Consider the following 16668-nt stretch of genomic DNA (forward strand, 5'->3'; position numbering starts at 1 on the left):
ATACATATGCACACATATGCATATACATATGCACACATATGCATATACATATGCACACATATGCATATACATATGCACATATACATACATATGCACATATACATACATATGCATATACATATATTCATATATATATATATATATACACATATATATATGCATATACATATATACACATGCATATATATACACATGCATATATATACACATACACATATATACACACGCATATATATACACATATATATATACACATATATACACACACATATATATATACACATATATACACACACATATATATATACGTATATACATATACATATATATACACACATATACACGTATATACACGTATATACATATATATATATATATACACACATATACACGTATATACACACACATATACACGTATATACATATATATACACATACACACACATATATATACACACATATACACATACACACATATATATACACACATATACACACATATATATGCGCTCATCTTTAGGGACTGTTAATGTGCAAGATACCCGCATTGGTCTTCCTCCCTTTCCCTGGCTCCTTTGCAGTGATAGCTGCAATGTCACACTCGTCCTTGGGCATTGTGGACAATTGCTGCAAAAAAAGCTTCTCCAGAGTCTTTGCCATAAAAACAATGTCATCTCCAGGCTGTTAAAAGAAATGGTATAGATTATAATGAAATAAAAGCATTCAGGTCAGTTCACAGACCTACTTTTAACATTACAAAACTTGCCCACAGCTATGTCGGTATGTCTATTATTGGGCCGTTTGAAATGCCGTAGTACCAACATGTTGGTGGGATAGACAGCGCCACAAACAGGATGCTCTTACCCGATTGTACACATAGCAGTTGTTGAACATGGTATTGAAGTCCTGTATGCACTGAAGTGCTTGCCAGTAGTATTTGTTCTGAAGACGCTTCTGAATAGTGCTCAGATCCATAGGCTTTGTTATGATTGTGTAATAATCCTGAAAGACAACAAATACACTTTCATGACTACACCAAGCTCTGATGGAACCTTTCCACCAAGACCTCCTTTAGGTTCAAACACTAACACACTATGATGCTGCAGTAACCATCTTATTACTTACTGGGAGACGCAGTGTCACTGCATCAACTGGCTGGCGAAAGGGCCACGAAAAGTTATGCTTCCATAAAGCTTTGATCGCCACCTTCTCCAGGAACTGCAGCTGATTGGTTACACGGCCAGGACTCTTGGGGTTTACGACCTCCGGCGGAAGGGGGTTCCCGCTGACAGTGGGACAGACTTTCACATCAGTCATCGTGTCGTCCAGAGGCCATTAATGGGGAAACAGGCACTTGTATGCTTTGCTGCAACTTGGTGTTCATCACACGTTTTCCTAGACAAGGAGTGAAGAGTAGTTTCCAGTGCGTCAGTAAAAAAAAAAATGTACATTTGGGATTACATTTAGTAAAAGAACAAAAAGGTTATTCAGTCAATCAGTCTCTCATTAACACTCCATCAGTGCTGAAACCTACTCTGCCTTAAATCTGACCTCCTTCAATCTGGTGCCTCCGTTACCCACAAAGCAATGTGGCCGCTGACAGTTCATTACTGGATTTGTTCTGCTAGTAGCAGCTAAAGTAGCCTTAGGGATATTGTGTTAGCCAAATAAGCCAATGGAAAGACCAAAATCAACAATAATGGTGCTTGTCTATGTTAACAACCAGCATTGTTTGTGGCTTTTCAGTGGGAGCAAATTGGATTGTGGGTAAGTACCACAGACAGAGTAGGGCAGTCAGACAGTCGTTGGTTTTGTTGACAATAACTTTCATACGAAAGCATGAAATAGTCATCAATATGTTTTAAGTTTGTTCAGCTACTGTCCTAAAATCCTAACATCCTTTTGTTTCATTTGATGCTAAACTGTGTTGAACTCATTTAGCAGCTCAGGATCTCAGTCATAAAACATAGTCTGATCCTAATCCAGTTCAACATGAGACAAGAATGAGGATCAATGAGCCTGCAGCTCGGATGTGATCACATATATGTACATATATATACACAAAGAGAAATACAAAAATGTCTGCACTCATTACCACCTCTCGGACATGACATGGTGAGAAAATAGCTTATTGATTACTGTATGCTCAATATTGCCGACTGGCTATGAAACTTAAAAGTCACTATTAATTATTCACTCAGAGCGATGTTTGATCGTGGCATATAGGCAGAAAACCCTCACATGGGGGTAATGTAAAATAACCAACAAGTACAACAGAATTTTGGAGATTACACCAACAACTCTCCAATTCATTTACTCTGAACACAGGATGTGCCTTCATTGGGTTTGTGCACTTAGAAGCTCCCTGAGAAAAACCAGAGGAATCACAGAATGACACCAACGTATATTTAACCAGCAACACTCACACAAGAGCACAGCGGATGCTCAGGAGCATCTTTCCTGCAAAACATGGGCAATACTGCCACCTACTGCATCTCTCAGGAAGTGTTCCATTCAGCATCGTAGCTCAGCAAAAACTAAGCATTTATAGATGTTTCCAACAAGTAGGAGTATTATCAAATGGTAAAACACTAAATCATTAACAGAGGATACACCATGCACCAATAACAGAGTGTACTATAAACAAACTGTGCTATATAATTAGGTAAAACATGGTTAAAGTTTACTCCTGCCTTCTGGAAACTGAGGTTTGTTTTATTAAAAAAAAAGCACCTTAAATACAAGATACACAACAACGTTAAGGATCCAAATAACCAAACAGGTAAAAAACAAACAAACAGATTTGTATTGACAACTGAAATCCATTCATACTACTTTTAATACCATGATTCTCAATCTGCACATTTAAAACATTGTCTTGTCAAACATACAGATTATTTTCCTCTGAAACCCAAACCAAATAATTTTACATTGCAAGATCTGTTTCTTATTTCCATTTTATTCTTTAAAAATAAAAGAGGACAAACGAAGACAATACTTTCATACATGAATAATTCCCAGTGAAGTCCACAGTGTTGTCCTTTTGTTGGGTGCATGAGGGCCTGTGACAGGTCTGCGACTAAATAAGGAGTCCCTCACAGTGTCACACGTCATGATGTCACAATGATCTGGTAATGAGTTTGTCATTAACTTGCAATATTGGCAGTCAAATGCTATTTGACGTTCTCAATTATTTCACACAGAAAGCATGATTCTGACATGTTTTGGACACAACAATTGAAACAATTTGTAAATTTATTTGGCTAATAGAGAAGTACTTGTACTCAAACATTTCAAATAAACCAGTTTAGGTACAATTGCCATGCGTTAACTGGTACCAGCTTCTAACATTAAACTATTTCCTGCTTTTATACATTTCATATTACTGTAAGGAAAACATCAATTTCCTGACTGTTTGCCATAATTTGGAACACCGACAACATTAACAGTGAAGGGCATAGACCAAAAGATAAATCAGTCAATTGAAAACAATTAATTAATACTAGAGAATGAAAATCATTTCTTTCAGATCTTAAAAAGTTACAAACAAAACCATATTAAGATGACACTATCCTACAGTAAAAGTGTGGCAAGTGACATCAAAGATATAGGAGACATAAACAAAGTACTGTGGGCAATTGAAACATTCTACAGCAAACATTTAACTATACACATTTCACAGTACACCGATTCCGTTTGGCCATTTGAAAACACATAGGGTTTAATTGTTTGCATTATGTCATCAAAACTACCAACAGCTGACAGCCGTCCTGCATGTTAATGCAAACCTAATAATGTGGAATAACATTTAAATTACAAACTAGGATGAGGAAGACTAGTCAGAAGAAAACCAGGTACTTCTTTAAAAACGTATCCTGCTTCCCATCAAACCCTCACATTAACACACACCGTGTTGCATTTAGGTCTGCCAGTGCCCTTGTAATGTTACCAACCATATGACAGTGAACCATAACTTCATAAAAAGAAACCCGTTAAATAGAGATACCAGTCTATTAAACCCTGTAGCTAGCGTTAATGATTACAATAGTCGCACAATGAGATGCGGAAAGTGCTGCGAGCTTTGCTGAATATAACGGTTTATCGTTTGTTTTACATTTGTATTAGTTACGTAAAGTCTTGAAGCGTGCCTGCATGCTGCGCTGTTGACAATGTCAGGCCAACACGTGAAGCCACCACCACGCCCACCGGCAGCTTTAGCAACTAGCGTTAGCCAACTCCGACATCGCAGAGAGCACGTTTACGTGAACAATTAGAGGGCAATGAGTTTTTACCGCTTCGCATAAAAATAATCTGTACATTCAAATTTCGTCCGACGAGTTGTGTACAGGACGGAATGGTGACCCGCACCGTCACGTTAGCTAGCTAACGTTAGAAATGACAAATGCTGGAAATATCTGATAAATGCTAACATTGCCCGGCGACTTTGACCACATTAACCTGCTTGCTAGCTAGCTGACAGTCGGAGCGGCTATAACCATACTATTTATCATTATATTTATCTTGGCAACAGCTAAGTATTTTCACTTTTGCACCAATTGTACGACTGTTTTATCTACCTCAATAAGGCCGGCACGAATGACTTTACGCTAGCATCTAGCATAGCTAACAGCGTTAGCTTAGCTGTTGAGATGTGGCTGGTTAATCTTAAAGGCTCATTGCCAACTTATGACAGCGTTAGCAAATGTTTTGCACAGTAGTACGTTAACACCAGCAACCGTGACAGAAGTTCGCGTCCGGACAACATGGCATTTGGTGAAAAATAACATCATCGTGCTAGCATTACCTTACGAGATATCACGGGTTCTTGCGTTCAACTCTTCAGTTGCAGACGTCTCTACGGCAACTGCCTCTCATTTATACCCCTCTGCACGAGGCTCTACAACTGATTGGTCAACACACTAACTACACGTGCTGCACTTTGCTTCTCCGCAGGAAAAGGCGCTCGACACATTTTCTTTCTTGCAATACAAATTAAAAAATGCAACCCACTGTGTTTCCTGCAAATGTGAAGCTACCCGGGTTTTTAAAGCATTAGGTAAACATTTTTGTTGACTTTTTCCAAAGAAAATGACAACTCGACGTCATGGATGGGTCCTGGAGAATTATCGATTGGTAGGAATACTGACTGATCGGTGCAAAGTCACCAACCCTCCTGTAAACAGTGTCACTCGTTTGGGTGCCTCTCAGGCAGAATGGCTCTCCGAATGACAGCGGAGAGAACACGTGTGCATCGATGGGAACGGAGACCTGGATGTGGGCGGAGTGGTGACTTCACGTGCTGACCCAGAAGCGGAAAACTTGGTTTCACTGAGCACATTTAAAGTTACCAGCCCAGATCTACCTGGAAAATTACTACTTTTATTGTGCAATATGCCTTAAATGTGTTCCCCTTTTACAGGTTATATAAAATGATACATTGTATGCTGTAAAAACAACTTGTGTAACACCTCTCCTAGCTTCAAAGATTACTGCATTTCACATGTGCTTTTTTCTGGTACGGTTAAGTCAGGGGAAATGCGAAACGTAACAATGAGCATGACCGACATGTATAATCACAAATGTTTGAGGAATACTTTTTCTTGGTATTGAATGTAGAGTTCACATTATTGAAAAGGATTGGGCGTTGTGCACTTTACCAGGGTAACTCGAACTAGGCATGCGTTTACTTCCTGTGAGCTGGAGATACGGAGGAAATCCTGCACGACTCAGGTTTTTGCTCATAATCGAAAATAACTTAAATAAAACATAACCACCCATGATGGTGAGGACACTGGACTGAACGTACAAACTGTTAAATAATTGTCAGAACATGTCAATAAGTAGGTAAGGATTGGTAAATCCAGCCAATGAAGAATACAACATTGATTGGAACAAACCCTCCAAGTCATTTGGATCATAATTTGATATTTGGTTTCTTGGAAGTTGTAGCTTCCCCATGAATTAAAAGTAAACATATAATTTCAGCACATTTAGGCTTACAATGTCGGTTTTCAACACATTGCAGAATTTTTAAAAAGTTGCTTTAACTTTAAAGCTCAGGGAATGTCGGGAATATCCAACAATAACCACAATAGAAAAAAACGAATAAATCTAAGAGGCTTGCAAAAACATTGCACTTGTGAAACACCCAATATCTTAGCTCATAAATAAAAGGACTTCAGATTTATGATAATCTTGATAATTTACACCTTTTGGCCACAAGATGGAGCCATGGGCCAAAATGTGGAGTTTAAACTATATCCTGCAAAAGAGGTTTGATGGCAGAAGCCTGAGGAATGTTGTTGTGGTTTGTGTTTTTGAGAGCCAAAAGTGGTTGACTGACAATATTTACAGTTTTGCATAGACACGAGACATTTCATTGTGATGTGACATAATGTTATTTCACTCCTGAAAGCAAACACAGGAGGTTGTGCAGACTCTGTTGTGAAGGGTTCAGTGTGTCATATGGACCGACTGGGGAGACCGGGGCCAATTGTAACATTTTGTACTCTTTCCTTCATAACTTCAAATACAGACTTTCCCCTTCTCCGTGCACCTTGGAAGCAGGCTAGGTGGTGGACCCCCCCCCCCCCTCTGAGTCCACAAGACTACAGCACAGTAAATACATGACCGTGGCACAGGGAGAGAAAGTGAAAGGCATGGCTGGTAAGTCACATTGTCACATTGCCTGAATGAGTTTTGAATACTGACACAGTGTCTGTTCGCCTGACAATGACAGGAAGCTCGTTCAGAAGGGAAGAGGCCATACAGGAAAGGGCTCTGCCCCCTGATGTTTCAAAAGTGAGGAGTAACAACAGCTATTTGTTTTTGAATGAATACATATAAACTCCTCACACCAAGTGAGGGAACAAGCAACGTTTAACCAAGTACATTTACTCAAGTGCAAGTACTATGTGATTTAAAAAAAATACTGGTATTACCTTGATCTTCACCCTATAAGAGGGCAACCGAATCCACATCCTTGTGTTTACTAAATGATGACATTACATGGTATGTAATGAATGAATGTTGTATTACTCAGGTTTCTTCTAAGTTTAAAATGCTGAATTGTTAATTATTATTACCTACTCTCAAACATACAGATTAAGGTACTTCAAAGTCTAAACATGAGTACATTCCACTCACTTTGGTAAGTATATTAAGCAGGTGGGAGGGATGCTGAAAGAGATTGTCAACAAACAATTTTCAAAATTTTTATGAAAAACTGGAATAGACAGGGGCAGCATGAATCTGTTATTAGCTGGCTTTCTGTTTACGTTTATTCTTAATGTACCCCACATGTTTTTTGGTAAAAGTTCTGTTCAAATAGCTCAAGAAGTTTGGAGTGGCCTATATGGTAGCATGTGGTTTGGTTTCTAAATTAATAAAAAAAAGGACAGTCCATATTTGAATAGAATCCAGGTGGGTTTCTGCTTTGATTCAGGACATAAAACTTAAAAGAAGAAAAATAAAAAAACATGCTGTGCAGCAATGAAAATCATCCCATCTCTCCTGCTTTTGATAGGTGTTTTAAATCAAAGCGAGAACAGAAACATTTGAAGTCACGGTGTATACCAAGAGACAGCTGGAGTAAAGTTGTAACACCATTGAGAGGGTAGCAGATCCCTCTTTGCTCTGGCCCTCTGATAACTCCCTGTAGCTGAAGTCAGGAGCCCTCCAATAACACTCTCTGCCCAAATACAATATCTAGAGTGTCCCGAAGACGACGCTGGAGAGGAGACAAAGAAAAGAGGATTCTCACAGTGACGACAAGTTATTCTAAATGTTTTTCTTTCTTTTTTTTTGTCTATCGTTATTTTATTCTGCCTGTATAGCAGCTTATGCTTTCTACTGTTTCATCACTCTGTAAAGCACTTTGAATGGCTTTTTTTAAATATCAGACTGTGCTCTAAATTAAACCATATCATTCTATATACATTTTATTCTTCTCATTACTGTGGATTAAATTCGTTTTTTTGCCCTTTGTAAAATGAATGTGCTGCCCACGCTTCCTTTTTAAAATACTGACTCAGCAGAATAGTATTTCAGGATATAACATCCTTTAGTTACGCTGTGGTCACAGTTTGATCTCACTACTCTCCATCATGCCTTCAGTAGAGTCGGCAGTTGAAGGCATCATGGTTGATATGGTGATTAATTGATCTGTTACATGTATACTCATTCACTGCACGCACTCTAATAGCCATACCACAGTGCCATTAACGTGAACATATTGTTAGAACTATACTGTCTTTATTGGCTGTATTACAATTCATCCAAATGCTGATGTCATTTGTTATTCTAGACCATCAGCCCACAGTAGCCCAACTAATGTCACACGAGCAATAAGTGTGTGTTGAAGTGTCCCCTTGCCTGCATACCAAGTTACCTCTTTCACAGCCACTGGCAGTTGCACATCCTGTTAGTTACGGTAGTTTGATTGATTTTTCTTCCCACCTGCAAATACCCACCCTACTCCGCCTCTGATTGGCTACTCCTTGCCTTCTTTGCAGAATTTGTTCAGTTTATTACTGATAAACAAGATTGATGGAAGGTTGGAAGGGTTAATGATTTCATTTTCATAAGGATGGCAGTGAAAAACGTTTTTTAAAGGAGACATATCCTGCTCATTTCCAGGTTCATATTTGTATTTTAGGTACTTGGAACATGTTTACATGCTTTAATGTTAAACAAAAAACCTTGTATCTTTCTCATACCGTCTGTATGAACATGCTTGGTTTTAGATGCATTTTAATGGAATTGCGTTGCTGGGCAACACCTTGGGTCCGTGTTTGCTTCCTGTCAGCTGATGTCTTTCACACCAGAAATAAACTGGGACACATTTAGAAAGTTTGCATTTAAAAATGTGAAATGGTTGGATATCTTGCAGCTGTGACATCACAGCTCTCTGACAGCTAGTTTAAAGGCAAAAGCGTGTTGATACTTTGAAATATCAAATACTTTGATATTTGTATAGCTGATTTGTAATTAAAAAATAAATGAAAATCTCCCTTTTTACAATATGGGACCTTTAAAAATGTCGCTACACACAATGCTTGTATGAACGGAATGAAGTTGATCTGTTGGAGATTTCGATTTCAATGTGGTGTTATAATCAAACATATACCGCTTCTTTGCCCGTTTTGACAGACAGTACAGCGGAGCAACAGCTGAGAAGATCCAGCCCAAGGAGGAGCAGACACTCTTCCTCCAGCACCACCAGGTGAGGTCCGCTCTGAGGAGGATTGACATCACGAAGGCAGCGGGACCAGACAAAGTCGGGCGCACACTGAAGACCTGTGCCGACCAGCTAGCAGCGGTTTTCACTAACATCTTCAACCTCTGCCTGCAACAAGCTGCAGTCCCCACCTGCCTCAAAGCCACCACCATTGTCCCTGTCCCAAAAAAGACCGCAGTCACCTGCCTCAACGACTACCGCCCAGTCGCCCTGACCCCAGTCATCATGAAGTGCTTCGAGAGGATGATACTATCGCACATCAAGGACGTCCTCCCAGCAGACCTGGATAGCCACCAGTTTGCATACCAAGCAAACAGGTCTACGGAGGACGCGATCTCCATCACACTTCATACGGCCCTGTCTCACCTGGAGCACCCTAACACATACGTCAGGATGCTCTTCATTGACTTCAGCTCTGCCTTCAACACCATCATCCCCCATAAACTGGTGCATAAACTCAAAAACCTTGGACTTTTTACATCACTCTGTTCATGGATTCTGGACTTTCTCTCAAACAGACCACAGAATGTCAGGATAGGGAACCTGACATCAACAACCACCATCCTGAACACTGGTGCACCACAGGGCTGCTCAGCCCGGCCCTCTTCACCCTCTTCACCCAGGACTGCTCCGCCACATATTCCTCCAACACAATAGTGAAGTTTGCTGACGACACCACTGTGGTGGGACTCATCTCCAACAATGACGAGACACACTACAAACAGGAGGTCCGACATCTGGCTGAGTGGTGCTCGGACAACAACCTGGTCCTGAACACCACCAAGACCAAAGAAGTCATAGTGGACTTCAGGAGATCCAGGAAGAGCAGAGGTTCTTCCTTCTGAGGAAGCTAAAACAAGCTGGCCTGCCCCCTGCACTTCTGGTTAACTTCTACAGAAGCGTGATCGAAAGCATCCTGTGTCAGTGCTTTACTGTGTGGTACGCCAGCTGCACAGCAGAGAACAGGAGGGACCTGGCCCGTGTGGTTAGAACAGCACAGAGGATTGTGGGAGTCACCCTGCCTGACCTGGACACTGTGTATGCTGGCCGTCTCCAGAAGAAGGCCAGAAACATCTGCACAGACATCACTCACCTGGGTCACTCTGTTTGTTCCACTACCATCAGGAAGGAGATACAGGACTATCAAAACCCAGACTAACAGGCTGAGGAACAGCTTCTTCCCCGGAGCGGTTTCCTCCATCGCCCCCCCCACCCCCACCCACCACCCCACCCAGCTCACACCAGACAGTGCTGCGGTGATACAATTCATTAACATGACACTTTAACTAAGCATATTTTTTACTTTGAAGCCATTGATGCCTGTGCCTTATCTTGTTTTATCTTGTATATATTTATTTAATGTCTTGTTTTAAATCGTCTTGTCTTAAATGTTTTTATACACTTTTTAACTGCTGCTATACTGACTGATGAGTCGCCAACTTAATTTCGTTGTATGCTTTTTACAATGACAATAAACATCCTTATCCTTATCCTATTAACCTTAACGTCAATATGGAACGCATTTTTAAAATGGCTCTTCATATCAAAAAGGTAGCCGATCCCCGTTCTATAGTCGGGGGCATGCGCACTGAATGCAGCATGATGCCTCTCACAGAGCATTGTTGGTCTTGACAGCTAGTGCAATCAACTGGGTCAATACAAACTCAAGAACTGCGGTTACATTAATGGAACGTGAAGATGCCTCAGATTGCGTGTATCTTTGATGCACTGTTACGCTTTCTATTCCCTTTCCTCTCAGCTGTATTCACAACCCTAACACAGTGCAAATAAACAAAGTGGAACACTTTAACGGAGACATGCATATGTATGAGATGTAAAATAATTTGATCCCTTTGAGCGTTTTCCTTGTCAGCTCTCAGAAGCGGCAGCATCTGTGTGTGAGTGTGTGTGTGTGTGTGAGTGTGTTTTTCCACAACAAAAGTTTCCTTCCTTCTTTTTACAGGTGCCATCTCGTTAGCGGTAAATCACTAAGCTGACATTTATGTTGTACCCAGTCACGCAGCATGTTCTTTTCACTGGAAGTCTGATATCACAGCAAAGCAATGCAGTCAGTGTTTGTTCCTGCAGAGATTTCACACGGAGAAATCATTATGCACACAGTTTAGTGCTTGTGATTTGGGTTGTGGTGAAAGTTGAAAGCGCGTGACAAAAACATCTTGTGAGAGCTATTTTTTTTAACATCCTAATATTAGAAGCCACCCAAAATATAACATGGGAGAAGCCACGATGTGCAATTGATGTTTATTGTGTTTACATACGTATTAATATCTGTCCTCGTATGAGAAGAAAGTTACTCTGAACTCCTATTTGGCTTAAATCAAAAGCAATAATGTATTATAGGAGGTTGAGTGCACTTATTATGGAAGTTTAAATTAATTCATTGTAAGTTGCTTTGAGCAAAAGTATCTGCCAAATGAATGTGATGTAACCTAGGCAAGTGCTTTCCTCTCTCCGCAGCCAAACACAACCCTTATAATTTAATTTTTTTATTATACTATATTGATCCCTTTAAGTGGGAAATTTGTCTTTTTTGACCCATCCCTGTATATAGGGATGGGTGGGCTGCCAATGACAGGCACCTGGGGGTTTAGTGTATTGCTCAGGTACACTTTGACACGTGACACATCCCAGTCGAGGATCGAACCGTTGACCTTCCGGTTCCCAGACAACCCTCTTAACCCAATAAGCCACGGTCGCCCCAAAATAACCCACATTATATAACCCACATGTACATAACCTAAACAGTAAAATAACCAAATTACCTCCATAACCATTCCATATGGAAACATGACTTTCAGGATAAGGATGTTTATTGTCATTGTACGAACATACAACGAAATTGAGTTGGCGACTCATCAGTACAGCAGCAACAGTTAAAAAGTGTATAAAAACATTAAGACAAGACGATTTAAAAACAAGACATTAAATAAATATATACAAGATAAAGCACAAGCATCAATGGCTTCAAAGTGACAAATGTGCTTGGTTACAGTGTCGTGTTATTGACTATATTTGTTTCAGCACTGTCCAGTGTGAGCTGGGTGGGGAGGAAACCGCTCTGGGGAAGAAGCTGTTCCTCAGCCTGTTAGTCCGGGTTTTGATGGTCCTGTATCTCCTTCCTGATGGTAGTGGAACAAACAGAGTGACCCGGGTGAGTGATGTCTGTGCAGATGTTTCTGGCCTTCTTCTGGAGACGGCCAGCATACACAGTGTCCAGGTCAGGCAGGGTGACTCCCACAATCCTCTGTGCTGTTCTAACCACACGGGCCAGGTCCCTCCTGTTCTCTGCTGTGCAGCTGGCGTACCACACAGTAAAGCACTGACACAGGATGCTGTCGATCACGCTTCTGTAGAAGTTAACCAGAAGTGCAGGGGGCAGGCCAGCTTGTTTTAGCTTCCTCAGAAAGAAGAACTTCTGCTGGGCTTTCTTCACCAGGTGTGATGTGTTCAGGGACCAAGTGAGGTCTTTAGTAATGTGGAGCCCCAGGAATTTGATACTGTCCACCCTCTCCACCTCCTCCCCACTTATGTAGAGTGGAGAGGGTGTGGTCTTCCTGGATCTCCTGAAGTCCACTATGACTTCTTTGGTCTTGGTGGTGTTCAGGACCAGGTTGTTGTCCGAGCACCACTCAGCCAGATGTTGGACCTCCTGTCTGTAGTGTGTCTTGTCATTGTTGGAGATGAGTCCCACCACAGTGGTGTCGTCAGCAAATGGTCAGATTGGTCGGGTTTGCTTTATCTACTCGCCATTCGAGCATTTGAAACCACTAATTCAAAATTCATAATTCTTGATGAATGTAACGGGTGTAGTTAGGACCCAGGAGCAGTACGACAACACCAGGACTGGTATGATTTGAGTTCTTTATTTGCAACACATGACAGGCAGAAGATTCTCTGGAAGAATCCGACAGGTTTCTCGTGGTCAAGGACAGAAGGGCTGAGTAAGTTACCAGGGCAGAGGCAAGGCGAGGTAGTCCGGGACAGGTAGGGTCGGCAACAGGGAATCAGTTGAGTGCGGGAAAGTTGAGCATGAATGCAAAGAACGATCTGGCAGTGAGTGTGTGTGAGGCAGGGGTTTAAATAGTGAAGAGGCAGAGTGAGCAGGTGAGAGTGATGAGCTGATGAGGTGAGTGTGACTGGCAGGTGCACTGAATGAACTAATTAGGTGAGTGAAAGGTGGATAGAAGTGACAGAGCTGTGACAATGAATGCTATTCCAGAAGCTGCAGATGGCTGTTATTGGCAACAGATTATGTCAATAAAGATATGAACTTCCTGGTTTATTGTTCCATTCACCTAAGTATTTAATCACAGCATCTCCAGTGGTGCCCATACAGATGTTGCTTAGGAAACCCAAAGCCTGGACATGGCCCAGTCTGCACTGCTCTTACTCCTTTGATGGTAAATGGTAAGGCCCAGTTCTAGAGCGTGTCTGTGTGTATAAATGTATTTTAAACAGCAGACATGTCGACTTGTCATATTAGAAAAAGCACAGGCGTTACTGATAACATTAGCGTGCTGTGAGCCATGACAGTGACTGTCTTGTGTCAAATTGCATACCCACTTAAATTCTGCAAGTGTTGTTTCTTATGGTCTAATCATCAAAAAGGTCAAAGGTCACTTTCAGTATTTCCTTTATCCTAACTACACATTTTGAAGTGCACAAAACGAATAATATTGATTGAATTGTAATGCCATATATGCATATAAATATACATACATATTTATACAGTTGATGACATGTATTGTGAAAAGAATAATTGCTGCATGGATGGATAAGGTACAGCTGCCAAGAGATATCTGGGAGTTAAAGGTGTTATTTCTCTTCTGATTATTTTTTTCGGGTTTGATCCGCGCAGCAATCAGTGTTTTTTACTTCATTTTAATGCTAAATCTTATGTGGCGCTCATTTAAACAACTTTATACACTAATGGTTACTTTTATTTAGCTTTTTCAAAGCGGCAGCATTCCTTAGTGATTTTGTCTCTGGCGCCGCATCAATCCAACAATCTAACAGGGTTTTTAATGTGGTGATTTTGATGTTTCAATGTTCTGTAAATGTTTGCCTTGTTTTTTATGTGGTCAAACATGATTAAAAATACACAGTAAATATATATCTTGGTCCACAAGGCATTCCGTTGGAAACCAGCACTGCTTTAATCTATAGCAATGCATTGTATTTTATAAACTGATCTGTAAATCAATGTGGTAAAGTAAAAAGTACTATCATTTCCTTTCAAATGTGATGTGCAAAGTATTAATACTCTAGTCAAGTAAAAGCACTTTATTAAATGCAGGATGCTACCACTATTTGTTAGTTAAAATGTTAACCAGAATGATATCATTTCCATGCAGATGGATCGCCCTACATTCTCATTATCTTTTTTTCAACAGTAAGCTAGATATTTAAGCCCTCTTTCAGCAGCAATAGGTGCTCAAGTGCACAGCTGAGTTATGCAAGTGTGCAATGATTAGTAAAAAGACTGCTCAGCCAGACATTGCCATAATCTGGCATCAAGGACCCCCATATAGATAGAGATCACTCCGAGGGCCCTCTTTTGATAAGAGTGACCTAGCAACCCTACACAATAACAGTTTTTAAAAGTTTTGTATTGAGTTGCACATGTGTCTACACTGCAGATGGGGACTGAGTGCTGAGACATTTCAACACATTATCGCGCATTCTTAAACTTTGGACTAAAGTACGTCATATGACAATGAAGAAGAAGTGACCGAAGGACCTGCTGCCGCTCGTGCAGGGGCTCGTGAGGAGACCGTGCGCCCCGCATTGGGAAGCTCCGCAGCCTGGCGCATCTCGCGCACGGTCCCAGCCTCCTCCCTCTACGCCCCGCCCCCCAAATGAAGCCCCTAGTAAAGAAAAGCAGAGAGATAGTAGTGAAGTGTTTAAAACTGTGAGCGAGAGGGGCTGTTTACGCAGACTTTTGCTGCTTGTGTGTGTATACATCACGTCCGCAGCCGGTTTCCCTGAAATAACGGGATTGTGTGAGTGTAAAAGCCGAGAGAAGAACGACTTATATAACCGCATCCACCGGAGCGATTTCAACTTCAAGCAAGTTTACTTGCTACACTTTCTGGAGGCTCTTCATGGTACGTTCTGGAGGGGCTAACGCTTTAAATAGTTCTCACATAACCTTAGCTTGTTTCTAGAATAGTACGGTTTATCTAGAGACTGTCATTGTGCACGGTGTCTGTGAATACTGTTCCAAAAAATATATATATTATTCTCCAACTAACTGTGTTTACTCAACCGCCCATAAATCCAGCTGGACATCTGTCTCTTGCATGCGTTGACATCGTGCAGCTTTCCGCCTTGAAGCTAACGTTAAAGGCTATTAGCTAAGTCTACTTTTTTATTAGAAAGCGGGAGATAAACACGCGACACAGGTAAACAGAGTGTGTGTGGAGATGTACGCTCCTGTGGGATGAAACGTGACTTCTTTTAGATGAGTTCAGGGTCACTGGGACTTTATTTGACTTAGGAAGCTGGTGAATCGCTGTGTATTTACTACCACTAATGTCACTCACAGATGCTGTGACAGAGGATAATGTTGGTAATTGTTTTGGACCCTGGAGAAGCACAGTGCAGATAAATTGACACCAATTAACAATGTTATCTATCCGATGTGCTGCACTAATGTATTGCCGGTTAGCCTCTACTCTACTCTAGGTTAGTTGAGGGAGAAACATTTGAATGCAACATTGTCATCTATACCCATCAATTGCATTTAGGCCTAATACAGAGCTGCAAGTAGCAATTGTTATTCATAAATTAGTGTGCTGAGTATTTATCCTTTAATCGATGGATTCTTGCTGAGTTGTGTTGTCTGAAAACAATGAAAAACAAATCCCACGGTGACGTTTTCAAATTACCTCGCAGCAGATCCTCACATTTGAGAAGATATATATATATATTATTTTTTTTCTGAAAATAGTTGCATATTTATTTTCTGTCAATCGACAGACCGCATATCAATACTAATACTTTAAAGTCACATACATGAAGCATTTTGACAACAGCAAAATGGACTTGTTGCTTGTTCACGCGTGTCAAAGATCCATCTGCATGGTGTGACTCATTTCACAAAGGTGCTCGTCATGCACAGGTGTGAGGGTGTGAAGGCAGTCCAGGGTGTCACACGGCACGGTGTGTGAGTGCGCTGTGGCCACAGGGTCTCTAGCTCTGCTCAGAAATAAAGGGCTTAGCCAGTCAGTCAGAGAGGGGCTGTTTGTGATGGAAGGAGTGGGAGGTTTGGTGGTTTGTTTGTCTTGAGCCTGTAAGGGAAGAGCTCATTTAAAGGTCCATTCACCACGTCATAGGACCACATACACGTCTGGATGGAAGTGTCCGATAAGTCTTAATATTGTACCACAAAAGGCAGCATGTAACAC

General features: G+C 41.0%; 2 protein-coding genes across 4 annotated transcripts in view; one reads left to right on the forward strand and one right to left on the reverse strand.

The window, feature by feature from the left end:
- Positions 1-5213, reverse strand: part of brdt (bromodomain, testis-specific) — a 20725-nt gene extending 15512 nt beyond the window's left edge. For all 3 annotated transcript variants that reach the window (XM_031872941.1, XM_031872940.1, XM_031872939.1), the window contains exons 1-4: positions 4805-5213; positions 1126-1395; positions 865-1002; positions 543-681 (exon numbers count right to left, since the gene is read on the reverse strand). In XM_031872941.1, coding sequence (XP_031728801.1) covers positions 543-681; positions 865-1002; positions 1126-1317 — 469 coding nt within the window. In that variant the 5' untranslated portion in view covers positions 1318-1395; positions 4805-5213. The remainder of the gene's footprint in view (positions 1-542; positions 682-864; positions 1003-1125; positions 1396-4804) is intronic.
- A 9914-nt stretch (positions 5214-15127) lies between these two features.
- tgfbr3 (transforming growth factor, beta receptor III) overlaps positions 15128-16668 on the forward strand; it is a 49848-nt gene continuing 48307 nt past the window's right edge. Inside the window, exon 1 of the mRNA XM_031872908.1 lies at positions 15128-15366. The gene's annotated coding sequence lies outside the window, so the exon portion shown is untranslated. The remainder of the gene's footprint in view (positions 15367-16668) is intronic.

The sequence above is a fragment of the Anarrhichthys ocellatus genome, unplaced genomic scaffold (genome assembly GCF_004355925.1).
Source record: "Anarrhichthys ocellatus isolate YVR2014 unplaced genomic scaffold, GSC_Weel_1.0 scaffold67, whole genome shotgun sequence".
Classification (NCBI taxonomy): domain Eukaryota; kingdom Metazoa; phylum Chordata; class Actinopteri; order Perciformes; family Anarhichadidae; genus Anarrhichthys; species Anarrhichthys ocellatus.